This window comes from Hippopotamus amphibius, chromosome X, assembly GCF_030028045.1.
Source record: "Hippopotamus amphibius kiboko isolate mHipAmp2 chromosome X, mHipAmp2.hap2, whole genome shotgun sequence".
NCBI lineage: Eukaryota > Metazoa > Chordata > Mammalia > Artiodactyla > Hippopotamidae > Hippopotamus > Hippopotamus amphibius.
In genome coordinates this window covers 46,638,202-46,664,935 of record NC_080203.1, presented here as the reverse complement: position 1 = coordinate 46,664,935, position 26,734 = coordinate 46,638,202, and the positions used below count along the sequence as shown (strand labels likewise).

The window sequence follows — 26,734 nt, the reverse complement described above, 5'->3', positions numbered from 1 at the left end:
CAAGGCACTATGTCTGAGAGACAGCAACAACAAAAATGTGTCCATCCATTAAAGAGATATAGGACACACAGAAATGAAGGTAAAAGGATTTCTATATTGTCATATTTTTTAAGATAATATGCTAATATGCAACTTGAACCTCAAAGGGAAGGGTAGTGTCTTAGTTTTGTTCAGACTGCTATAGTAGAACACCATGGACTGAGTGGCTTATAAACAACAGAAAGTTATTTTTCACAATTGTGGAGTGAGTTTGTGAAGTCCAAAATCAAGGCACCAGCAGGTTCAGTGTCTGGAGAGAGCCTGCTCTCTGGGTCATAAAGGGCTGTCTTCTAGTTGTATCCTCTCATGGCAGAAAGGGCAAGGGAGCTCTCTGGATTCTCTTTTATAAGGGCATTAATCCCAATCATGAGGGCACCTCCCTCATGACCTCGTCACCTCCCAAAGTCTCTACCTGCAAATACCATCACCTTAGAGATTCGGTTGGAACATAAACATTCAGTCTGTAGCAGGTAGTTTCCTCAATTTATATGGGAGTGGAACACTTTTTCACAGACCATTTGAAGTACTAGTGTTCCTCAGAAAACATTTTGGGAAAGCCTGTTCAAACTAAATCTCTTCTGCCACCTTAATACCTTGCATCTTTGTTTGCTAAGAACAATGTATGTTTGCTAATAACTACAATCTGTTCTTCTCAGGAAGAAACTAGGTGTTGCTAACTCATTCTATCTTATGTCGTTAGTCATTCTCTCTTTTGCTTAATCTTTCCACTTTTTCATTCTTTACATATAATCTCAATTTATGTTCCTGATATCATAATGGCAAGAACTAAGTGCATAAGTGCTAGTCATTAGGAAGTCTTATACATAAAATAAAATGCCCTACTCTTGAAAAGATGATAGAACTTACCCGTAAGGATAAGCGGATGAAATATCTCATTTTATACCAATTTTACACACTTTTTCAAAACTAGTTTGTTATTATTACTTAATAATTATAGCTGCCATTTTTTGAGTTCCTGTTATGTGTCAAGCACTGTGATAACCTTGTCATACAAGTTATCTCATTTAATCCTCAGAAAAATCCTGAAAGGATGTTATTTTTTTATAAATTTGTTTATTTATTTATTTATGTTATTGGTAGTGTTGGGTGTTGTTTTGCTGTGTGAGGGCTTTCTTTAATTGCTGAGAGTGGGGGCTATTCTTCGTTATGGTTCACAGGCTCCTCGTTGCCGTAGCTTCTCTTGTTGTGGAGCACAGGCTCTAGGCACATGAGCTTCAGTAGTTGCAGCACATGGGCTCAATAGTTGTGGCTCATGGGCTCTAAAGTGCAGGCTCAATATTTGTGGCACACAGGCTTAGTTGCTCCACGGCATGTGGGATCTTCCTGGAGCAGGGATCGAACCTGTGTCCCTTGCATCGGTAGGTGGATTCTTAACCACTGTGCCACCTAGGAAGCCGGAAAGGATATTATTTTAATTTACAAATAAGGTACAAGAATCAGGAGAGGCTAGATTGTGCTGTGATAATAGACAATCCCCATATCTCCTTGGCTTTTCCTCACTCGCACTACATGTCCATGGCAGGTGCATGCCCATCACAGGATGGTGGACCCTGGGGATCTGAGCCATTCTTCTTGGAATGGCTTGGAGGCCCAAACTGATAAAGCAGCCATCATCTAGAAAGTTGTCAGTCACTGTGCCTGAGGAGAAGAGGACCCTGGAGGGTCTCAAACAAACAACTATATGTTCTGGCCCAGAAATAACACATGCCACTCACAACCCATCAGCCAGAACCCAGTCACATACACAGCCCTGCCCAAGCAAAGGAGGTCAAGAAGTACAGCTCTGCCAGGTCCCCGGAACAGGGACAAATGGAAACACATGGCAAACAGCACTACCACATGATGGAATTGAGGCTCCGAGAGATTAAGTACTTGCTTAAAATCACAGAGGCAATAAGTGACAGAGCACATTCTGGATATATGATTTCAAAGTCCATGCTCTTTCTGTTCCTACTCTTTTCTATATTGTATGCTATTCTCTTAAATGAAGTACATATGTGCTTTATCATAGAAGTTCCTTTCCTTCAATGCTGCAATTCCATCTCCCTTAATCCTCTGATATTCCAACAATGGATTTAACTAAATCCCCTGCATTGGTGAGCCAGAGGTCTCTTCCAATAGTAATTAAATTTACTGGATATTTGGATATCCATGCTATTCGAGGATAAGAATTATAAAGAAAACATGACGGTAGATGAAAAGACTGTGGATTTGTTATATACTTAATGAATAGAATATCATGCATTTCCATATCATCAAGAAAAAATAATAAAAATAAGAGCAAAAGTTAATGAAATTGATGAGATATGGAAGAGTTGAATAGAAATGCTAGATATTGTTGCTTTCAAAATATTAAAAAAATAAGGAAATCTTTGGCAATATGGGTCAAGAGAATTAGAAGGCACAGATAAGCCACTTTTGAAGAATGGGTGTTGCCTGTATTTACAGTACAGATTTAAAACATGATATTATTAAAAAGATATGTTGATAATTTGAAAATTAATATTAAATGGGTAGATTTTATAAAAAAATAACTTTATATTGAAGAAACAGAAAATATTAATATTAAGCTTATTCTTTCTTTTTAAACTCTTTATTGGAATATAATTGCTTTAACTGTTGTGCCAGTTTTTCCTGTTTTTATTTTTTTCACTTTATTCTTATTATTTTCATTGAAGAATAGTTGATTTACAATGTCAGTTTCAGGTATATAACAAAGTGATTCAGTATTTTTTTAAGCTCTTTAATGGAATATAATTGCTTTACACTCTTGTGCCAGTTTTTGAGGTACACCAAAGTGAATCACCTGTATTTATACAAATATGCCCATATCCACTCCCTCCCGTGACTCCCTCCCATCCTCCCTATCCCACCCTTCTAAGTCATCACCCACCAACAAGTTGATCTCCCTGTTTTATGCAGCAGCTTCCTACTAGCTATCTATTTTACATTTGGTAGTGTATATATGTCAGTGCTATTCTCTCACTTCATTCCAGCTTCCCCTTCGCCCCCACGCCATGTCCTCAAGTCCGTTCTCTACATCTGCATCTTTATTCTTGCCCTGTCACTGGGTTCATCGGTACCATTTTTTTTGATTCCATATATTTGAGTTAGCATATGGGATTTGTTTTCTCTTTCTGGCTTACTTCACTCTCTATGACAGTGTCCATCCACCTCACTACAAATAACTCAATTTCATTCCTTTTTATGGCTGAGTAATATTCCATTGTATATATGTGCCACATCTTCCTTATCCATTCATCTGTTGATGGGCATTTAGATTCCTTCCATATCCTGGCTATTGTAAATAGTGCTGCAGTGAACATTGTGGTACAGGTTCCTTTTTGGGTTATGGTTTTCTCTGGGTATATGCCCAGGAGTGGTATAGCTGGGTAATATGGAACATCTATTTTTAGATTTTGAAGGAACCTCCAAACTGTTTTCCATAGTGGCTGTACCAACTTACATTCCCACCAAGAGTGCAGGAGGGTTCCCTTTTCTCCATATCCTCTCCAGCATTTATTGTTTCTAGATTTTTTGATGAAGGCCATTCTGACCAGTGTGAGGTCATATCTCATTGTGGCTTTGACGTGCATTTCTCTAATGGTTAGTGATGATGAATATCTTTTCATGTGTTTGTTGGCCATCTGTAAGTCTTCTTTGGAGAAATGTCTATTTAGGTCTTCTGCCCATTTGTGGATGGGGTTATTTGCTTCTTTGATATTAAGCTGCATGAGCTGCTTGTATATTTTGGAGATTAATCCTTTTTCTGTTGCTTTGTTGGCAAGTATTTTCTCCCATTGTGAGAGTTGTCTTCTTGTCTTGTTTATGGTTTCTTTCTTTTTTTATTATTATTATTATTTATCTTATTTTTTATTATTATTTTTTGAGGTACACCATGATCAGTCATCTGTATTTATACACATAGTCCCGCATTCCCTCCCTCCCTCGACTTTCCCCCACTCTCCCCGGCCCAGTCCTCTAAGGTATCATCCATCATCGAGTTGAACTCCCTTTGTTATACAACAACTTCCCACTGGCTATTTTACAGTTGGTAGTATATATATGTCTATGCTACTCTCTCACTTCGTCTCAGCTTCCCCTTCACACCCCCCGCCCCAAACCTCGAGTTCTCCAGTCCATTCTGTGTATCTGCATCCTGGTTCTTGTCTTGTCACTGAGTTCCTCAGTACCATTTTTAGATTCCGTATATATGAGTTAGCATACAATATTTGTCTTTCTCTTTCTGACTTACTTCACTCTGGATGACAGACTCTAGATCTATCCACCTCATGACATATAGCTCCATCTCATCCCATGTTATAGCTGAGTAATATTCCATTGTATATATATGCCACATCTTCTTTATCCATTCATTTGTTGATGGGCATTTAGGTTGCTTCCATGTCCTGGCTATTGTAAATAGTGCTGCAATAAACATTATGGTACATGTTTCTTTGGGGATTATGGTTTTCTTTGGGTATATGCCCAGGAGTGGGATTACTGGATCATATGGTAGTTCTATTTGTAGTTGTTTAAGGAACCTCCAAATTGTTTTCCATAGTGGCTGTACCAACTTACAGTCCCACCAACAGTGCAGGAGAGTTCCCTTTTCTCCACACCCTCTCCAACATTTGTGGTTTCCAGATTTTGTGATGATGGCCATTCTGATTGGTGTGAGGTGATCCTTCATTGTGGCTTTGACTTGCATTTCTCTGATGATGAGTGATGTTGAGCATCTTTTCATGTGTTTGCTGGCCATCTGTATGTCTTCTTTGGAGAAGTGTCTATTTAGGTCTTCTGCCCATTTGTGGATTGGGTTATGTGCTTTTTTGGTATTAAGCTTCACGAGCTGCTTGTATATTTTGGAGGTTAATCCTTTGTCCGTTGTTTCATAGGCAATTATTTTTTCCCATGCTGAGGGTTGCCTTTTAGTCTTGTTTATGGTTTCTTTTGCTGTGCAAAAGCTTTTAAGTTTCATGAGGTCCCATTTGTTTGTTCTTGATTTTATTTCCATGATTCTAGGAGGTGGGTCAAAAAGGATCTTGCTTTGATAGATGTCATAGAGGGTTCTGCCTATGTTTTCCTCTAGGAGTTTTATAGTGTCTGGCCTTACATGTAGGTCTTTAATCCATTTGGAGTTTATTTTCGTGTGTGGTGTTAGGAAGTGTTCTAATTTCATTCTTTTACATGTTGCTGTCCAATGTTCCCAGCACCACTTATTGAAGAGGCTGTCTTTTTTCCATTGTATACTCGTGCCTCCTTTGTCAAAGATAAGGTGCCCATATGTGTTTGGGCTTACTTCTGAGTTCTCTATTCTATTCCATTGATCTTCCTTTCTATTTTTGTGCCAGTCCCATACTGTCTTGATCACTCTGGCCTTGTAGTAGAGTTTGAAGTCAGGAAGCCTGGTTCCACCAACTCCAGTTTTCCTTCTCAAGACTGCTTTGGCTATTCAGGGTCTTTTGTGTTTCCATACAAATCGTAAGATTTCTTGCTCTAGTTCTGTGAAAAATGCCATTGGTCATTTGATCGGGATTGCATTGAATCTGTAAATTGCTTTGGGTAGTACAGTCATTTTCACTATGTTGATTCTTCCAATCCAGGAACATGGTATGTCCCTCCGTCTGTTTGTGTCATCTTTGATTTCTTTCAGCAATGTCTTAATGTTTTCTGCATACAGATCTTTTGCCTCCTTAGGCAGGTTTATTCCTAGGTATTTTATTCTTTTTGTTGCAATGGTGAATGGGAGAGTTTCCTTAATTTCTCTTTCTGCTCTTCCTTTGTTAGTGTATAGGAATGCCAGAGATTTCTGTGCATTAATTTTGTATCCTGCTACTTTACTAAACTCATTAATTAGTACTAGCAGTTTTCTGGTAGTCTTTCGGGTTTTCTATATATAATATCATGTCATCTGCAAAGAGTGACAATTTTACTTCTTCTTTTCCAATTTGGATTCCTTTTATTTCTTTTTCTTCTCTGATTGCTGTGGCTAAAACTTCCAAAACTATGTTGAATAATGATGGGGAGAGTGGACACCCTTGTCTTGTTCCTGTTCTTAGAGGGAATTCTTCCAGTTTTTCCCCATTGAGAACGATGTTGGCTTTTGGTTTGTCATATATGGCTTTGATTATGAGCTTTTATCATAAATGGATGTTGAACTTTGTCAAAAGCTTTTTCTGCATCTATTGAGATGATCATATGGTTTTTTTCCTTCAATTTGTTGATGTGATGTATCGCATTGATTGATTTCTGTATATTGAAGAATCCTTGCATCCCAAGGATAAACCCCACTTGATCATGGTGGATGATTTTTTTAATGTGCTGTTGGAGTCTGTTAGCTAGTATTTTGTTGAGGATTTTTGCGTCCATATTCATCAGTGATATATTCTGTAGTTTTCTTTTTTTGTGACATCTTTGCCTGGTTTTGGTATCAGGGTGATGATGGCCTCATAGAATGAGTTTGGGAGTGTTCCTCCTTCTGCAATATTTTGGAAGAGTTTGAGAAGGATAGGTGTTAGCTCTTCTCTAAGTGTTTGATAGAATTCGCCCCTGAATTCATCTGGCCCAGGGCTTTTGTGTGTTGGGAGTTTTTTATTCACTGCCTCAATTTCAGTGCTTGTGATTGGTCTGTTCATAGTTTCTATTTCTTCCTGGTTTAGTCTTGGAAGATTGTATTTTTCTAAGAATTTATCCATTTCTTTTAGGTTATCCAATTTATTGGCATATAGTTGCTTGTAGTAGTCTCTCATGATCTTTTGTATTTCTGTGGTGTCCATTGTTACTTCTCCTTTTTCTTTTCTAATTCTGTTGATTTGCATCTTCTCCCTTTTTTTCTTGATGAGTCTGGCTAATGGTTTATCAATTTTGTTAATCTTCTCAAAGAACCAGCTTTTAGTTTTATTAATTTTTGCTATTTATTGTTTCCTTCATTTGCTTTTCATTTATTTCTGATCTGATTTTCTTGGTTGTTTGATAACATATTATTTAGCCTCCGCATTTTTGTACTCTTTACAGTTGTGTTCCTGTAATTGATATGTAGTCTCATGGCACGTTGGTCAGAGAAGATGCTTGATAAAATTTCAATTTTCTTGAATTTACCGAAGCTTGATTTTTGCCCCAAGATGTGATCTATCCTGGAAAATGTCCTGTGTGCACTTGAGAAGAACGTGTGTACTGTAGTTTTTACATGGAATGTCCTATAATTATCACTTAAGTCAAGATGGTCTAATGTGCCATTTAAAACTTGTGTTTCCTTATTTATTTTCTGTTTGGATGATCTGTCCGTTGGTGTAAGTGAGGTGTTAAAGTCTGCTACTATTATTGTGGTACTGTCGATTTCCCCTTTTATGGCTGTTAGCATTTACCTTATGTATTGAGGTGCTCCTTTGTTGGTTGCATAGATATTCACAATTGTTATATCTCCTTCTTGGATTGATCCCTTGATCATTATGTATTGTCCTTCCTGGTCTCTTGTAATAGTCTTTACTTTAAAGGCTAATTTGTCTGATATGAGTATTGCTACTCCAGCTTTCTTTTGACTGCCATTTGCATGGACTACATTTCTCCATCCCATTACTTTCAGTCTGTATGTGTCCCTAGGTCTGAAGTGGGTTTCTTGTAGACAGCATATGTAAGGGTCTTGTTTTTGTATCCATTCAGCCAGTCTGTGTCTTTTGGTTGGAGTGATTAAGCATTTACACTTAAGGTGATTATTGGCATGTATGTTCCTATTACCATTTTCTTGTTTTGGGTTTGTTTTTGTAAGTCTTTTCCTTCTCTTTTGTTTCCTGCCTAGAGAAGTTCCTTTAGCACTTGTTGTAAGGCTGGTTTGGTGGTGCTGAATTCTCTTCACTTTTGCTTCTTTGTAAAGCTTTTGATTTCTCCGTCAAATCTGAATGAGATTCTTGCTGGCTAGAGTATTCTTGGCTGTAGGTTTTTGTCTTTCCAAACTTTAAGTATATCCAGCCACTACCTTCTGGCCTGCAGAGTTTCTACAGAGAGAATCAGCTGTTATCCTTCTGAGTTTTCCCTTATATGTTATTTGTTGCTTTTCTCTTACTGCTTTTAATATTTTTTCTTTGTGTTTAATTTTCATTAGTTAGATTAATATGTGCCTCGGTGTGTTTATCCTTGGATTTATTCTGTATGGAACTCTCTGTGCTTCTTCGACTTGGTTTACTATTTCCTTTCCCATGTAGGGGAAGTTTTCCACTATTATCTCTTCAAACATTTTCTCAGACCCTTTCTTTTCCTCTTCTTCTTCTGAGAACCCTATAATTCGAATGTTGGTATGTTTGATGTTGTCCCGGAGGTCTCTGAGACTGTCTTCAATTCTTTTTGCATTCTTTTCCCTTTTCTTCTTCTCTGTGTCAGTTATTTCCACCATTCTATCTTCCAGGTAACTTATGTGTTCTTCTGCCTCAGTTATTCTGCTCTGAATTACTTCTAGAGTATTTTTGAATTCAGTTATTGTGTTTTTCATCACTGTTTATTTGCTCTTTAGTTCATCCAGCTCCTTGTTAAACATTTCTTTCATTTGCTCCATCTGTGCCTGAATATTCTTTCGGAAATCCTGGATCATCTTTACTATCTTTATTCTGAATTCTTTTTCAGGTAGACTGGCTATCTCGTCTTCATTTGCCTGGTCTTGTGGGGTTTTACCTTGATCCTTCATGAGCTGCATCTTTCTCTGTTTTCTCATTTTGTTTATCTTACTGTGTTTGGGGTCTTTTTTCCTAAGGCTGCAGGATCGTCATTCTTTGCAACTCTGTTGTCTGTCCTCAGTGGGGAGGTTGGTCCAGTGGGTTGTGTAGGCTTCTTGGTGGTGGGGACTGGTGCCTGTGTTCTTGTGTTTGGAGCTGGATCTTATCCTTCTGATGTGCATGGCCACGTCTCTTGGTGTGTTTGTGTGTGTCTGTGGGCTTAGTATGACTGTAGGCTGTCTCTGCTAACAGGTGGGGTTAAGTTCTTCTGTTGCTAATTGTTTGGCTTGAGGTATCCGGTACTGGAGCTTGCTGGCCTTTGGTTGGATTTGGATCTTAGAGTTGAGAATGAGACCTCTGGGAGAGCACTTGTTGATTAATATTCCATGGGGTCGGGAGTTCTCTGGTGGTCCACAAGGTCCTGGACTCAGCTCTGATGCCTCAAAGGTCCAGGTGTGACCTTTGGCCGGGGCACCAAGCCCCTTGAAGCTGCACAGTACGGAGAAAAAAGAGGTAGAAAGAGAGAAAAGAAATAAAGAAAAAACAAGGAAGAAAGGGAAAGGACAGACAAATCCCCAAAACAGGTGGTAAAAGCAACTCTAAACAGTCAAAATCACACAAGGCAATATGTACACTTCCACTTGCCAAAAGGGAAGACAAGAGAAGGAGAAGAGAAAACAAAGAAAAGAGAAAGAGAGAATACAAAGAAGGGAGTAATCAAACCCATTTACAAAGCCACATACAAATGTATACAGTAAAGATTAAACTAACAAATACATAAAATCAGGATCGTGTCAAACATACCAGGAAGTCCTCCAATACTTCTAGGTAGGTTTCTGCACCTGCTGTGGGGATGACTTTGGAGAGCTCAGACTGTGATCTGGTATTAGTCCTGCGTGTATTTGCCCCCACAGTCCATAGTTGCACCCTAAGTCTACAGCCTCTGTTGTAGAAACACATGTCTATTCGGGTGATCCACAGATGTAGAGTCTTATCATGCCTGTTGTGGGTATTAAATCTGCTCCTCCTGCAGCTGTTTCCCTTTCTCTTCTTTGGTCCTACAGTCCTCGGGGATCCGTTTTGGCTTTGGTCCCTTCTTTGCGTGTGGGCTGCTCTCAGGAGTGGGTTCCCCGCCCAGGCAGGAGGGGGTGAAAGAGGGTGATTGGGGCTCACTTGCCAATTCAGGTCGGTGGGAGGGAGTGGTATGGCAGTCTAGTTGAAATTTGCGGGAGTGCTTTTCACGGGAGATTTCAGCGTGAGCCTGAGGTGTGCCATTCGCTCTCTCACCGATGCTGGTTCCGAACGCAGGACCCCTGGCGCTGGTGGGCTGCACCTGCTGCTAGGAGGGTGTTGCCAATGTCCTGCCTTGCACACAGGACCCTGGACAGTGACGACGGCAGGCGACAGGCTCTGTATTTCAATTTAGTAGCCCCAGGTCACGAGTGGTGCTGTCGCAGGTGCCGCTTTGCAGCCTGTGAGTTTGCGGAGCAGCAAGCTCTTCTTGAGCACCCCGAAACAAAGGTTTCCTGCCTCTCCATCAGGCCTAGTCTTTCCCCCAGACTCCCTCCCAGCTAGCTGTGGGGCACTTTACCCCCAGGCTGTTTTCTCGCAGCCAAGCCCAGTTTTCTCCCTGGTGTCTGTTCTCTGAAGCCCAAGCCTCAGTGCCCAGCCCCCACCCACCGATGGGGGCGAGCAGACCAGCATTTCTGCCTGGGGACTACTGCCTGAGTCCTCAGTGTGGGAATCTTTCAGCTCTGTCCTCTGCACTCCTGTTGTTTCTCTCTCCACTTTGGGCTCCGAAGCTCCCCCTGTCTGTCCCCACCAGCGACGGGGCTTCCCAGTGTGTGGACCCTTTCCCCACTTCCTAGCTCCCTCCCAGAGGGGCACGTCTCTTCGGATTCCTTTATCTCTTTTCTTCCCTTTATTCTTTTGCGCTACCCAGTTTCGTGGGAATTTTCTTGCCTTTCTGGAGGTCCTAGGTCATAATTCGGAAGGTGTCCCCTAGGAGCTTCTCTACAAGTAGATGTATTTTTTATATATTTGTGGGGAGGAAGGTGATCTCCATGTCTCACTCCTCCACCATCTTTTCACCCTCTCTACTTCTTTTTAATTCATGGCTTCCCTTAACTTTTCAAGCTGTGATAATGGTTTGGTGATCACTTTTTTTTTTTCCAAACACTCATCAAGGAAAGTTTAATTGGGAAGGACGTGCTCTAAAGTGTGATGCCACTTGGGCGGTCCCCTCTGCTCCGTGGCCACCTCACAGACCACGCCTGTCCCACTTGCTCTCAGGGTCTTCATAAACTTATTCTTGACAAAGAATGCATGAGAAGGCAAAATTACTGCTCCATCTTAATTGGTTATAAAAATGCAAAATAATGGAAATAACATAATAGCTAACTTATTCCAGCAGTGGCTAAAACAGTTGATACAGCAGGGCAAAGTTGTGTTTATACCAAACATGCAATGTTGGTTTAACATTAGAAGATTCATAATGTAATTCAACACATTAATAAGTTAAAGGAGCAAGAAAAGGATGATTATCACAAAGATTCCAGAAAAAAAAATGCATACAATACAATTCAACAACCAATAAAGATTAAATATCAACAAAAATAACTCTCAATTAACTGGGAATAGAAAGATATTTCTTTAAAATAATGGGTACATAAAAATAAAACTACAATAAACCCCATGCATAATAGTGAGACATTAAAAGCATTCCATTTTAAATCAGAAGAGGCAAAGATGATTCGTATAATCACTTCTGTTCAACATCTTACTGACACTCCTAGGCATTGCAGTAAGCCAAAATACATTCATCCATACATACATATATACATTAATTAGTACATGTGTAAGAGTGAAAAGAAACAAAATTGTGACTGTAATTGTCTTCATATAAAACTCATGAGTATCTATGGAAAATTGTAATAATAGTGATTAACCAGTTTACTGGATGTAAGACTAATATACACAAAATAAATGCACCAAATAGAAAATAATATTTTCCTTGTGAATATACCATTTACAATAGCAAAAAATTGGTCCTGGGGAATATACCACAAGCTGGCTCACTTGCAACTAATCCATCACTCACAAACACTCTTACATGTTTTCCTGTGCTGTAGAGACTGGAAAGCTAAAAACAAGAATGGAGACCTATGTTAGTGTGTGTGTGTATGTTTCTAGACCCCCCTTTTGTCTAGGGTCCCAAACAAGATCTCTATGTCTCAAGCATACGCACCATAGTGAAACTTGGAGGTAGAAGTGAGTACTGTGGGAGGCACATGCAGGATCAGCTACATATGATGGGAGAGGTCCCTGGTTTTTATGGGCAGTCACAGCAGAGTGCCTGGAATTCCGTCTCTGTCTTACATGTTGGTTAACTTGTAGGCAACAGTGGTGTTTCAGCTAGAAGAGTCCCATAGCATGAGGGGGCTTCCCCTGGCTGTGCAGCCCACTTTTCTGGCCCTCACAGAATGTTTGTAAGCTATGTGATATGTTTTATTAAAGATGTCTTAGTTGTATAAAATAGCTAGAATGAGTATCTGGCATAAATAAGTGGGAACGTTGATTGACAGAGTACTTGACACCAAAATTGGATGCAAGCAAAGGGCCCTGAAGGAAGTGGGGATCTCAGATAGGTTGCCTGTCCTAAGTGGATCTGAAGACAGATCCGCTTGATGACAGAGGATGAAATATTAGTGTTCCATGCACACGATTGTGAAAGAGTTGCCAACGTGTTACTGAACAGAACTTGGGTCCACTTGCCTGCCATGCAGCAAAGCCAGTCTGCTGACCCTGAGTTGTTGGTGAAGGAAAGTACAGTGTTTATTTTCAGGGTGCCAAGCAAGGAGAACTGGCTGCTTGTGCTCAAAAGACTCGAACTCCCTGCTGACTTTCAGGGAAGGGTTTTAAAGTCAACATTTGGGGTGAGGGCTACAGGGCGCATGACCTTCTTCTGATTGGTTGGTGGTGAGGTAACAGGGTGGTATTTCAGGGATCTTAATCATCAGCCATCTGTTTCCAACCAGTCTGGGTTCTGTGTACTTGTGGTCACCATCCTCTGCCTGGGCAGGGGGGTCTTAGTTCCTGCATAATGACTCACAGATATGTATCAAATTGTTATCCCTTGAAGAGGAACTAGGACTCGGCTATATCACTGCACAATTGTTTCTTGACTGGATTTTCTTTTTTTCTGCATTCTTTCACTTCCCTAATTATTAACTGCTTGTGCCTGTTCTTTGGAATTCAGGGAAGGCCTAGGAGGTCAAAGCCTTTTCCTACAAACAAGAAATAGGGGACACAGAGGGGCTTTTGTACCCAGGAGGGCCCTGCAGGGTCCTGTTCAGTTTCAGTCCCCCCTTTTCTTTGATATTCCTCAATCCTGGGGGGATCAGGAGTGGGACAAGTGAGGGAATATTGTTTTAGAGCAGAAGTTAATCATAAACTTGGCAAGGGAACTCAGTTTTAGGGTACTCGGTTTCAAGAGTTACCACCTGCATTCACTTGAATTGAAATGCCTTTGAAGTCAGTGCGTTGGTGGACCAAGCAGCTGCTGTTAGGGACTCAGAGGACACTCCCTTCCCCACAGCGTGGAGAAACCCATTAGTGCGGAGGGCATCTTGATCTTCAAAGTGTTCTGATTGCTGACTTGGGTAGGCCACAGGTGAGATGGGAGATCCCCTCAGTTCAATGGGGATGTTGGGATCCTGGAGTTGCAGGCCCAGTAGGAGCTCTTAACCTCCTGCCTCAAGGTGAGTGCTGTTTACCTTAATAAGCAGCAAGGCAGGAAGGGTAGTCGCATTGGTTGGACATACAGCAACCTCTGAACGTGGCTAATTTATCAACAGATCCCTTGGGTTTTGAAATATCTGAACACACTCTAAAGTTGCATTTGATCAGTGTAAAAATAAATAAAATGTAAAGAAGTATTTATAATAAAATAGGAGGACATAAAAATAAGTAAATCAAGCTCTAGATCTGGTGACTTGAGCTATCTTGATGGCGAGTGGTAGTCCTTTACTCAGTTACCACACTTGACCCAGAACGCCATGAATGACTGGACTACTGAGGAAGGACCCTACAGTGAAGTCGCATGTAACTGCAGTAAATCTTCTTCCCAGGCTTAGCCGAAGGAACCGTCAGCTATTTAGCACAGTTGCTGTGCATTTGCTTTAAGGACACTTGATCTAAGCCAGAGTTCAACAAACTTTTCCTGGAAAGCGCCAGGTGACAAATATTTGAGGCTTTGTGGGCCGTTTTGACTCTTTTGTAACTCCTCAACTCTGCTGTTGTAGAGTGGAAGCCTCCAGAGAAACGTATGGCTGTGTTCCAATAAAACTTTGTGTGTGGACATTGACATGTGGATTTCAAATAATTTTCACATGTCAAGAAATATTATTTTTTTAACCATTCAAATATGTAAAATCCATTCTTAGCTTGTGGACCCTAGAAAAACAGGCCACAGGCCAGGTTGGCCCCATGGGCTGTAGTTTGCCGATCTCTGATTTAAGCTAGAGGAATCACCAGGTCCATAAAACAACAGATACAAAAGCCAGCAAGATGAGGTGGCATCCATTCCTAGGATCTCTGGCAAGCATCAACCAAAAGCTGATACTTTAATGCAGTGGCTTTCAACTGTGGTTGCAGACTGCAGTCATGTGGAGAATTTGGAAAATGTGGGTGCCTGGGTCTCAGGCCAATTCTGCTCTAATTACTGTGGGTGTAGCTTGGTGCTGGTAATATTCTCAATCTCCCCTAGTGGTTATACAGTGTAAACAAAGTTGAGAACTACAACCATTACAAAATGGGATATTAGCTATAAAAAGGCAAGAACTTAAATGGCTCTCAGAAACATTATTTCTGAATTTGAAAATCCAGACACAAAGGTGTGCAGTATGTATGACTCCACTTACAAGAAATTCTCCAGTCGGCAAAACTACTGTATAGAGACTGTGAGCAGATCAAGGTTTATATGGAGCTGGGAGAAGCAAACATTAACTGGGAACCCTTTGGAGTGTGGTATATGCTTTATGTCTTTTTTCTTTTTCAAATTTATTTATTGGCTGCATGGGGTCATCATTGCTGCATAGGCTTTCCCTAGTTGCAACTCTTCATTGCGATTCTTGGGCTTCTCGTTCTGGTGGCTTCTCTTGTTGCGAAGCATGGGCTTCCAGATGCATGGGCTTCGGTAGTTGTGGCTCGAGGGCTCTAGAGCGCAGGCTCTGTAGCTGTGGCACATGGGCTTAGTTGCTCTGAGGCATGTGAGATCCTCCTGGACCAAGGCTAGAACCCGTGTGCCCTGCATTGGCAGGTGGATTCTTAACCACTGCACCACCAGGGAAGTCCCTATGCTTTATATCTTGATTGAGGTGGTGGTTAGCTCTAATCCCTGATTTTTTAAGTGATAAGTAATTTGAGCTCAGAATTTCAGTGAGTTTTCCAGAGTGATGTAGTTTAATAATCCGAGAGAAGACAGGTGGATCTGATTATCAATAATTGTTTCTATTATGCTATGTAATGAGTCAGTAGTAATAGTGCTTCCCCCCAAGCACCCGGCCAATCCCTGACCCAGCCTTTTATACAAAACTATAACTATTGTGCATTCCAAATACCTGCTTATAAGCACAGTTGACATTCTCATGCGTTCTTTTACATTGACTTCTTTAGGTTTATATTTACATATCAAAACATGAACTTTCCTTAATATTTCCTTCCGAGTAATCACACTAATATACGGTTTTAATAATTATGGTAAAAAAAGCATAACATAAAATTTACAATCATAGCCATTTTTAAGTGTACACTTCAGTACTAAGTGTATTCACATAGTTGTGAAACCAGTCTTCAGAACTTTTTCATCTTTCAGTTTTGAAACTCTGTACATTAAACAGCAATTCCCCTTCACCACTTCCCCCAAGTCCCTGGTAACTGCATTCTACTGTCTGTTACTGTGAATTTGACTACTTTAGATACCTTTGTTTTAAACTCATGGACTCTTGTTTGCTATAGTTTTCCCAACTTTCTTTTTAAAAAAAAATATTTATTTATTATTTTGGCTGCACCAGGTCTTAGTTGTTGCGCGCAGGATCTTTAGTTGCGGCATGGGGACACTTAGTTTCAGCAATGCAGGCTTCTTACTTGCAGCATGCAAACAAACTCTTAGTTGCGACATGCATGCAGGATGTCGTTCCCTAAGCAGGGATCAAACCCAGGCCCCCTGCACTGAGAATGTGAAGTCTTATCCACTGGAATACCAGGGAGGTCCCTAGACACCTTATATAAGTGGAATCATACACTATTTGTCTTATCATGACTGGCTTATTTCACTTAGCATTAAATTCTCAATGTTCATCCATGTAATAGCATATGAGAGCATTTCCTTCCTTTAAAAGGATAAATAACATTCCATTGTATATACATATATATAAAGTTGTTCATCCATTGATGAACGTTTTAATTGTTTCTACTTCTTGGCTATTGTGAATAGTGCTGGGTGTGCAAATATCTCTTCAAGATTCTACTTTCAGTTCTTTTGGATATATACCCAGAAGTGGGATGGTTGGCATGTCATAGTTCTCTTTTTAATTTTTTTCAGGAATCTCCATAGACACTCATAAACAGTGTGACTTCAAATAAGAAGTCAGAAAGGAAATTAAAAATACTTTGATACAAATTAAAATGCAAGTACATCATACCAAAACTTATTGGGTGCAGCAGAGCAGTACTAAGAAGGAAGTTTAGTGTTTTAAATGTGTACCTTAAAAAGACAAAGGATCTCAAATCAGCAACCTATCTTTACACCTCAAGAAATTAGAAACAGAAGAATAAACTAAACCCAAAACTAGCAGAAGGAAGGAAATAAATAAGAGCAGACATACATGAAATAGAGAAAAGAAAAGCAATGGAAGATAAGTCGATGAAACTGATAGTGGGCATTTTTGCAGCTAAACAAAGTTGACAAACATTTACTTAGACTCACTAAGAAAAATAAATAGAGGGCACTCAAATAACTGCAATCAGAAGTGAAAGAGAAACATTACAACGGATATTACAGAAATTAAAAGGATTATTAGCGAATACTACGAATAATTATATGCCAACAAATTGGAAAATCTAGACAAAATGGATAAAGTCCCCCAAAGGGACAATCGAGCAAGACTGAATCATAAAGAAATGCATAAATATGAACAGATCTGTTAATGAGGACAGAGATATAATCAGATATCAAATATCTCCTAAGTAAACCCCAGGACTGCAAGGCATCACTGGATTATTCTATCAAATACTTGACAAGGCGATGCCTGAGATTGCTTGTGTCTGAGTCAGCCTGATGAGGGAGGGCTCTGGCCCTGATTAGGCACCCGGCTTAGTTGGTCAGGCTGAGGACTGCCATAGCTGTCAGCTGGCTCCCTTTTACACTTTCCCCTTGGCAACGTTATTTCTGGAGTAATGTTAGTTTCAAAAAGGACTCTGATGCTTCCTATACATCATATGTAGACCACATGCCCTTCCTCCTCCCTTTAATGTGTGATTTTTTTTCCCCTTCATTGCTGGAGTTTAATGAAAATGAGTTCATTGCCTGGCATTTTCCAAAGGTCACCAATAAGGTTCCTCTTTGTTGTTGTTACTGCTGCTGAGTAGCATCATGAATTCCTGGCTTTTTAGCATGTTGCTGAGCTTCAAACCATTGCTATATGGTGTTGAGCAGAGGAGTGAAGTGATATGACTTGCGCTCTGCTGCTGGCTTGAAAACAGACAGGGAGCCAGGATGAAAGCAGAGGGGCCAGCTGGACAGCAGTCCAGTGCAGGAGATAGATGGTGCCCTGGCCAGGGTGGTGGTAAGGGAGGTGGTGAGAAGTGGCTGGATTCTGGACATACTTTGGGCCAAGAGAATTGCCTGGCCAGCTGGATGTAGAGTGTGGGAGAAAGAGCACGCCAGGCCCCCTCTGGGTTTTGGGGACTGAGCACGTGGCATTTGTGGGTCAAATGCTCTATCCGTGTTTACTTTCACTTGCAGTGCCACACAGGGAAAGTCCCGAGGGTGTGAGTAGCAGGATTGTCCTGACAGCGGGCCACACGGGGAAAACAGTGCCTCCCCAGAGGAGTTCATTGCAGGCTTGGTTTATGATCAGCAGTGGACGGATCTTTACTCATAAGCGCACCCTGAGACAGAGTGGAATAGTTGATTTACATAATGCACAACACACAAACCTAGGGGACTTTACGTATCACAACCCAAAGGAAGCTGGTTGCTAACAGTGTAATTACCATAGTCCTCCCTCCCCACAAACCGCTGCTGGTTCACGGTTTCAGTGGAATGTGGTAAAAATAAAATACCCTTAGTGAACCCACCTATGGAGAGAGAACTGATACTGTCTTACTTCTGCAGATGCCAAAAACTTAGACATCTTTTCACATGGCAGGTTAGACATGTTGGAGGGGCGAGTGTGTGGGTGGAGGGGTGAACCCAGGGTGAGATATGACCAAGACACTTTCTAAGCGTACCTGTGGCTTCAGTGTCCAGTAAAGTAGATGTCAGAGTAAAGAAAATGAATAAGAGCCAAAGAGAGGCCTTACAGAATGATGGAAGGATCAGGACACCAGGGAGACAGAGTGATCCTAAATGTGTACGCACCAAACAACGGAGCCTCAAAGTACACGAAGCAAAACCTGATGGAGCAGAAAGGAGAAAGAGCTAGGTCTCTAGTTGTAGTGGGGGCCTTCCACATCCCCCTGGCTCTTAGCAAGTGACAGAATTACTAGAGAGAAAATCAGCAAGGATATAGGAGACCCGAATAACACAGCAAAGTAGCGAGAGCTACATGACAGAAATAGAACAGTCCCCCGAACAGCCGCAGAGTACAGTTTTTCCCCTGGTAGTCTATTTAACCTTCAGCAAGTTAGACCATCTCCTTGACCATCAAACAAACCTCAATAAATTTAAAAAGAATTGAAATCTACCAGGGTGTGTTCCCTGGCCACGATGGAATCAAACTAGAAACCAGTAATAGGAAGCAAAAAGAAGAATCCCTGAACACTTGGAAATGGTAGTGGACACATCATTCCAGGCTATCATTCACAGCCTTGTTATAGAAGAGCTGAGGTTAGCAGGAGTTGCTTCCTGAGCTGAGCAGCATTTCAGGCTGGCCCAAAAGAGAGCTCACTCTGGATATGGCAAGCAGAGTGTTGTTGAGGGCGAGGCTGGAGGGAGGGAGGCAGCTCAGGAGGCTGTTACATCTGTGCCACCTGACATTAAAGCTCCTACTGCACTGGCAAAGGAAGCACAGCTTGCTGGTTGTTAGTGGAATCGGTTTGGTGGCTGGGTGGATTTGGGAAGCACGAGAGAGGTATCGGTGTGGTTGTTAGCAAGTCCCGAGAGAAGGCAAGATCCAGGTGCCTTCCTGGCATATGACTGGTGTCCCGTCTGACCCATGGACGCATGCACCTCGGTTCTTTATAAATCCTGCTCCGTTGTTTTAAAAGCTTCAACACAGTTGTCCTCTCCTCCCTCCTGCTTCTCCTCCCTCCTGCTTCTCCTCCCTCCTTCTCCTCCTGGTCCTCCTCTTCCTTGTGCTGCTCCTCCTCGATTCCTCCCCTGATAGTGCCATCTGTCAGATAAGGCTCTCCTTATCTGGACAGGCAGAAGAGTTTCCTTTCTGAGCTTGGTGGGACTGGGCCCTTAGGCCAGGTTGGCACTTTGCCTGCCCTACCATCCTCTCAGCCTAAGCCATGGTACATGGTAAGTGGACCACTGATGTGTCTTCACACTTGTATTTTTGTTCTGCTTTTCAGAATGCAATGATGGTGGTAGTTCACCTCCAGAAAGAGATGCCGGTTGGAGTTCTTTCCGTGATAATTTTGGCAAGAGGAACCCCCTTTATGAACATAGTGGATATGCGCCTCAGCCCTCACACCTCCAGGAGGATGACGGAAACATGGTGATGAGGGATGTCCAGGAGAATGCCAAAGTGAGACGGTAAGTGAGCAGGCAGCATGGTTTGCACGCAGCAGCCCCTGGGAGTATGCAACTCTCTCACTCTCCATGCACTTCTTTTTCTTCCCTCACTGCCCAGCTGAAGCATGCTGGAAGTGGAATAATGGTTCAGCAGTCCTAATTGTGGTGCTGGTGTCAAAGAGCTGAGGGTGTACAGAAGACTTTCTTAGCACCTATGGCCACTCACCCTCCTTCTCTCCTCATTCGCCCTGCAGCTCTGCCTATAACATCCGAGGCAACAGGAGGAGAGTGACATGGCACAGTGGAGGCCATGGCCATATTACTGTATGCAGAAATAGAGACCCTCTGGAGAGAGAAATGGGGGAGAACACACAAGATGGACCCCCAGGGAGCTGGTTCAAGGTCACCGTGAGTACCCCTAAAAATGGATGCAATGTGCAGGAGAGAAACGTCAGGGGGAGTTGTGTTGGTGTCATGTAGAGAGGCTCGTTTCTTTTGCTGGGGACAGTTTGTAATCTGTCCTTTTTATTACTAGGAGTTAACAATCTTGTTCATCTAAGGGCAAATTCAGAGAAGCAATATAAAGGGAACAGGCTCACGGTAAGGAGAACGGAGGAGACTGTCTCAAGGCAAAGATGGACACTACTGCCAAGCATACGGAGCAACTCCACACTGGAGGAGGTCTCAGTTTGGCAAGCTGAGTGTGAGAGATGAGAGGGTCGAGTCTCTGGAGACCTTGTCTGAGGGGCAAGCAGTGTCTGCAGTAGGTAGGATCTCCTGGAACTTTATGAAAGGAAGACCATCTCTAACACCTTGCTCATTGGGAAGAGAGTTTTGACTGGAGAGAAAGAGTATTTAGGAAATCCATATTATGCGCAAACATAAGAAATCATGCCAGTGGTTCCTTCTTTAGAAGTCCTTTCAAGCTCAGTAGAAGGCCGGAAAAGACCAAGAGGACCTTTGTTCTCCAGACTGCACTCCCTGTTGTCTGTCCTGTCTCCCATCCCTTCTTTCCATCCTTAGGTTCCTTATGGGATACACTATGACAAGACATGGCTGATGAACTCAATCCAGAGCCATTGCAGTGTCCCGTTCACTCCAGTGGATGTAAGAGAGGATGCTGAAGCCAGACGAGTGGGCACAGGGAAGGGGGGGAGACCGGGTTCAGCAGGTTCTGTTGGCCTCTGATACTATTGCTGTTGCCTTCAATCCCTGTAGTTCCACTACGTGAGAAATATGGCTCGATTCTTTGTCCAGGAAGCCAGCACTGCCTCTGCCTTGAAGGGTGTCAGCTACAAGATTTATGACCAGGAGGGCCGAAAGGTGTGTGTTGAGGGTGTTACCTGTACCTCACCCTGGGGAAGGAGTACAGGCCAGGGGCTGGTCGTCTTCTTTGGAAATAGGGTTGCTGGTACTCAGCCCACCTCTTCTTCCTGCAGATACCTATCTTTGTCAGTGCCTCTGCTGTTCCCTACTCTGTGCAGAATAGGTTGGAGCCAGAAGAAATAGAGCAGCTAAAGGTAGTGCAGACTGAAGGCATGTTGTGTGCCAACACTCAGACCCACCTCTGCTTCCTCCAGCCCCCTGTCCCCCTCACGCCTGATTTCCCTGCCACCACCACAGGCTCAGAGCAGCTCTCTCCATCTCTCTCTGCAGCTGACCTTGAACAAACGGTATGATGTCTTCCAGCAAGCTCTTGACCTCCAGAGGCTCCGCTTTGACCCAGGTAAGGCTGACAGCAGTCATCCTAGGGCCGTTGAGGACTCAGGGGCCTTCCTGGAGGGAGACTCAGGGATGGTAATATGAGGACGGGCTGGTGCTGGCCCCACCCCCCACTCAGCCATCTGATTCCCTCCCCTCTCCTTCCTGAAGACTTGATGGCCCATGATGTTGATATAATTCTGAGTCGAAGAAACTGCATGGCTGCCACCCTGCAGATCATCAAGAAGAATTTCCCTGAGGTGAGGCTGTCGGCCTAGCCTTGGTATGATGGTAGGGGGTGGGAGAGACAGGAGGCGGAGGGCAGATGTGTGTGCAAGGTCCCAGGGAGTAGCCTTCACTCTACCTCTTCTTCCCCCAAAGCTGTTGTCCTTGAACTTGAGCAGCAACAAACTGTACCGGCTGGATGGCCTGTCTGACATTATACAGATGGCCCCCATGGTCAAGATCCTGAACCTCTCCAACAATGAGGTGAGAAGAGGGAGCCAGGTCAAAGTTGGGCTGACCTTGGGGTGGGGGGTAGTTGTCATCAGAGAGATGAGGAGGGAGATGAAGGCACCTGTGGGGGAGGGTGGGGGCCGGGGGTGCAGGGGCCTGGTTGTTTTTCTTTCCCTGGGATTTGCTTTCCAATTTCCTTGGCATATTTCTCAGCTGCAGTCTGTGTGGGAGTTGAGAAAGATGAAAGGGCTGAAGCTTGAAGAGCTGTGGCTAGAAGGGAACCCATTGTGTGGCACCTTCCCAGACCAGGCCACCTACGTAAGGTCAGTGTGAACACCCTGTCCTCCTTCTTGGTGACCTTCACCCAGGGGAGCCTAAAATATCTCTGACAATGTCCCTTTACCAAAGGTGACATCTCTGGTCTGCTGGGAGGCTCGTAGGCTCTGCCTTCTCTTTTCTGTGTCCCTTACCTGTGTTTAGTGGTCTACTTTCCCTCCTCTGACCTGCTCACCTCTTCAGGGCCTCGGGGGTTTTTCCAGCTCTCTGCACCCAGCGTTCTCCACCAAGTCCTCCCAAGAGTGTGCTCCAGGTAGCAGGGCTTCTCCCCCCAACCAGGAGTAGGAGTGAGCAGCCTTGATCCCGATGCTGGTGCCCTGGACTGAGAAGGGTCCTCCAGCTCAGGGCCTCATGCTGAGACAAGGCTTCCTTCTTCGTGCTGAGATGGGGCTTCGTTCCCCTGTTCTGAGAGGGGCCCTCTTCCCCTTCTTCCAGAAGGGTCCCCACTCCTCGCCCAGGTTAACATGGGGGATTTCGTGCCACATGCTGGGAGCTGAGGCCCTGGGTGGCTGCTGTCATGACATCAGTTCCACTGGCCCATTGCCAGGGGCTGGACCCTTCTTGGGAAATAGCAGGGTTCCTTGAGTCCAGGGGCCAGAGTTGGACCCCTGCCAGTGTGCAGAGGGCTTCCTGAGGCAGGAGTGGAAGGCAGAGAGCAGAGGTGGTAGAGAAGACAGAAGGACAGGCCTCTCAGGAGCACCTCCCATCCCTCCCTGCACACCTCACGTCATCCGGCCTGGTCCTTCAGAGGAGCCCTGGGTGGCCTGAGACAGGTGTGATTCCTCAGGTAAGAACCAACTGAGACAGGTGCAGGGGCCATGAGGAGAGAAGACGGTGATCATAAGAGGGTTGTGGAACTTCGGGCCCTATGCTGAGCTGGGACCTGACGCTGTCCTCCTTCTGGGGAAGGTCTGCCCCCATGGCTGCTCCGTTTCCCAGGCCCAAATCTGACTGAGTTCACACAGGTGCCAAAGTTTCAAGCAGCTCCCAGTGGGCCCCCAGCCCAACGTGTGCATATTTTCCATTCCTACCGGGAGTGCCTGGGCCATCCCAGGGCAGGTGAAGGACAGGGCTGCAGCAGGACCGCCATTTCCTCTTTCCCTCTCTTCTTCCCTGACCCCCACCACAGCAGAGCTTCTCTCCCTTCCCTTTGCTTTCTCTCTCTCCCCCTCGTCTCTATGCCCCTATGTCTCTCTCATCTCCCCCTCCTACCTTCTCTCCTTTTCTGTCTTCATCCCCTCCATCTCCCTCCCTGCCTCCTGATCCCCTCCTCACTCACTTTCCTGCCCCAGCATCGTGGGCGATCCCTGGGGAGGGGGTATCCTGGTCTTGGCAGAGTTCTGGATGCTCAGTGAGGTAGCAGGGCCCCGGGCTCCCACCCCATTCCCTCTTCTCTCCACAGCCTCCAGTGGGGCCCTAGGGGACGGAAGGGAGGGGAAGGAAGGCCTGCAGCATGGGTTTGAAATGCTGGTCCTTTTGGCAGAGGAGGAGGGATTCAGGGCAGTCTGGGTAGGAACTACCCAGGGGAAGGAGAGGAAGGAGGGAAGGAGGGAAAGAGGGAGAGACCGAGGGAGAGAGGCTTTGCAACCCTGAACTGTCAATCACTTCTTCCTGTTTTTGGTTTTGGACAGTGCCATCCGGGATTGTTTCCCCAAGCTGTTACGCCTGGTGAGTGCCAACGTTCATCATTGTCTCTTAGTAACCTTGGTGACCTCTGCACCTGCCCTCAAGCCCTTTGGGTCTTGCCTAGATTATACATTTGCATCAGATCCTTAACCATCTTAGGGGACATGGAGTCCTAAAAATGACATGGATACACTCCCTCAAAAAACACCCATAAATACACACACATACACACACACACACACACACATTACATATACTGGAGATGTCCAGGACCTCACGATGAAGACATCCACTGTAAGCTTTCCCGTGGAGTTTCCAGGGCCCTTTCACACCTGATTTCTGACTCTCACCCTCCCGGGCCCATCCTTTTCCCTGATCATCCAGGGCCATGCCCACGGTCTCCCCTACTGACTTCCTCTTCCCTTCTCCAGGATGGCCAGGAGTTACTGTTATCAATTATCGTTGACATTGACACTCCTTCCATAATAAAGCCCTGTGAGGTGAGAAAGAAGAGCAAACAACATTCGGGGTGTTGCAGGGAGGCTTTATCAGCCACACAGTGTTATATGCCTTTTGATTCCAGGAGAGCTTTAAAGGATCCGAGACACTGAAGCCTATGATCCTTCAATTCCTGAAGCAGTAAGTACCCTTGGGACCATGAGGAATAGAGAGGGCTGAGGCTGGGCCAGGCCACCCAAGCGCAGGTCTGCTCACAGACTTTCAAGTGTCATTTGGGGCTCGGTGCACACAGACAGCCTGTCCACATTGCTCCCCCTCAGGTATTACTTGATCCATGACTATGGAGACCGACAGCGTCTCCTGGGTGCTTATCACGAGGAGGCCTGCTTCTCCCTGACCATTCCCTTCCAACCAGAGGACCCAGCCCCGTGAGTATCACAGCCCAGCCTCTGCTCCCGGGGCGTGTAACTCCCCAACAGACACAGGCCAGCTCCTGAAAGCACCCACGGTAACCGGACCACTGCACAGTCTTCCTCTTTGTCTTCTAGAAGCAGCTTGTGGGAGTACTTCAAGGAGAGCAGGAATATGAAGAACCTCAAGGACCCCCGTGAGTGTGTGATGGGAAGATTGGGTGGAAAAGGGCTTTGAAGGAGCCAATCGTAAAGTTTCAGGGCCAGGCAGCCCCTGATCTTCGCTTGCAACCCTTCTCCCCACAGGCCTGCGGGTCCAGCTGCTGAAGCACAGGAGAGGTGAGGTTGTGCATGCCCTCTGTATGTTGCCCAGCACTCAGCATGACCTCAGCTCCTTCCTGGTGGACATGTGGTTCCACACGGTGAGTGCCTGCTTCCTCCCTGGGACGGGCCCAGGACGCCTCAGGTGGGTAGGAGTTTGAGGTGGTGACTGAGCGCCTGGGCTCTTCCGTTTCAGGAAACGATGCTCTGCTTCTCTGTCAGTGGAGTGTTCAAGGAAGGTAAGCGTGTGTAGACCTTCCCCAGATGCCCCAGTGCTCCCTCCCCCTGGTCAGGCTCTCTCCCAGAACCCTACAGGCTTCCCTAACCCCTTCCTTTCCCTTCCCTTCCCTTCCCTTCCCTTCCCTTCCGTTCCCTTCCCTTCCCTTCCCTTCTTCTCATCCCATCCTCACTGGGTTCTCTAGCCCTCAGTCTTCCCACAGACAACCCAGGTCTGAGCTGTGTGCATCTCTGTCTGCCCCGCACACCGTGGGCATTAGGGACACAGGCTGTGGCGTTTGGTGGCTCTCATCCCAGATCCCTACTCTGAGAACTTAGGCCATTCCTTAACCTCGAGGTTTCCTCATTTGCAAAATGGGGTGGTGATATCCACCTCTTGGGCAGCTGTGACAAATGCATCCCATGACCTTGTGACGTGGTTGTCATGGGGCCCTGTCACTGGGAGCAGACTGCTCCTATGGTTGCCCTCCCCATTCCTGACACCCTGGCCCCAGTGAACAGCTGTGCCCTCAGCATGAGTGTCAAGTCAGACCCTGCCTGGGGATCCCCGTGTGAGTGTGTAAAGCACCTGTGGCTCTAAGGGGTACTGTTGTTTGTTGTTGAAGTGAAAGGAAGTTCTCAGGGCCTTGTGCGCGCCTTCACCCGGACCTTCATCGCTACCCCTGGCAGCTTTTCCAGGTGAGAGCCGTGTTGTGGGTGGGAACGCCCATCGCAGCCTGGGTTCAGGTGCAGGGGAATGTGGTGATACACACCTTAAGGTTACTGAGTATAGTGGAAAGCCAGCAGGTGGATCCAAGGAGCAGTGTAGCCTAGTGGTTAAGTAAACCATGGGCTCTGGAATTGGCATATGGGCTCTCTCCTTGACCCAAGACTGACTTGCTGTGTGACCTTGGTCAAGTCACATGACCTCTGTGACACAGTGTCTCCTTCTGAAGAATGGGGGTCACACTATCCATTCCTTGGACTGTTGTATGGGGTAAATGCAAAATCGTCCCTGGGCTGGGGATTAACCTATAAATCTAGTGAAGCTGGTAGACATTCTCTCCAAAGGTGGGCTCTGTTGGGGTGGGGGGCAGGAATGCAGGGAACCTGGGGGACAGACACAAGAGGGGTATGGAAGGAATCTGGGTGCTGAGTGGCAGTGGGAGCAGGAATGTCGTTGGGGGTGTGAACCGTCAGTTGTCTGAGAGTCCATGTTTCCTCCAGTCTTTGCATCGTGAACGATGAGCTGTTTGTGAGTGACTGCAGCCCGAAGAAGACTGAGGCTGTGTTCATCCCAGAGGCTGCACACTCTGCCAGCTCCATGCCCACCCTCTCCCTGGAGCAGCAAGAAATGGTGTAGGCTTTCTCCCCCAGTCTGGGATGAACCTCCAGTGGTCTCAGAAGTGATGAGGAAGATCATAGTGCACATACGTGTGCACACACGTTCATTACCCTGGACAAGCATTCATTGAGTTCAG

The 26,734-nt window shown here is 44.7% G+C and overlaps 1 protein-coding gene across 1 annotated transcript; it reads left to right on the top strand.

Annotated features, from left to right (window-relative positions):
• Positions 1-26,663, top strand: LOC130841928 (nuclear RNA export factor 2-like). The gene is given in 20 exon segments (XM_057718556.1): positions 1-79; positions 19,566-19,749; positions 19,983-20,136; positions 20,752-20,835; positions 20,947-21,051; positions 21,168-21,248; positions 21,385-21,454; positions 21,601-21,689; positions 21,811-21,918; positions 22,099-22,208; positions 23,853-23,889; positions 24,279-24,347; positions 24,431-24,486; positions 24,627-24,734; positions 24,855-24,913; positions 25,023-25,138; positions 25,234-25,276; positions 25,880-25,952; positions 26,481-26,623; positions 26,626-26,663. Coding segments are annotated over 20 exon segments (1,797 nt in total). The 5' UTR covers positions 1-9.
• The last annotated feature ends 71 nt before the right edge of the window (positions 26,664-26,734 follow it).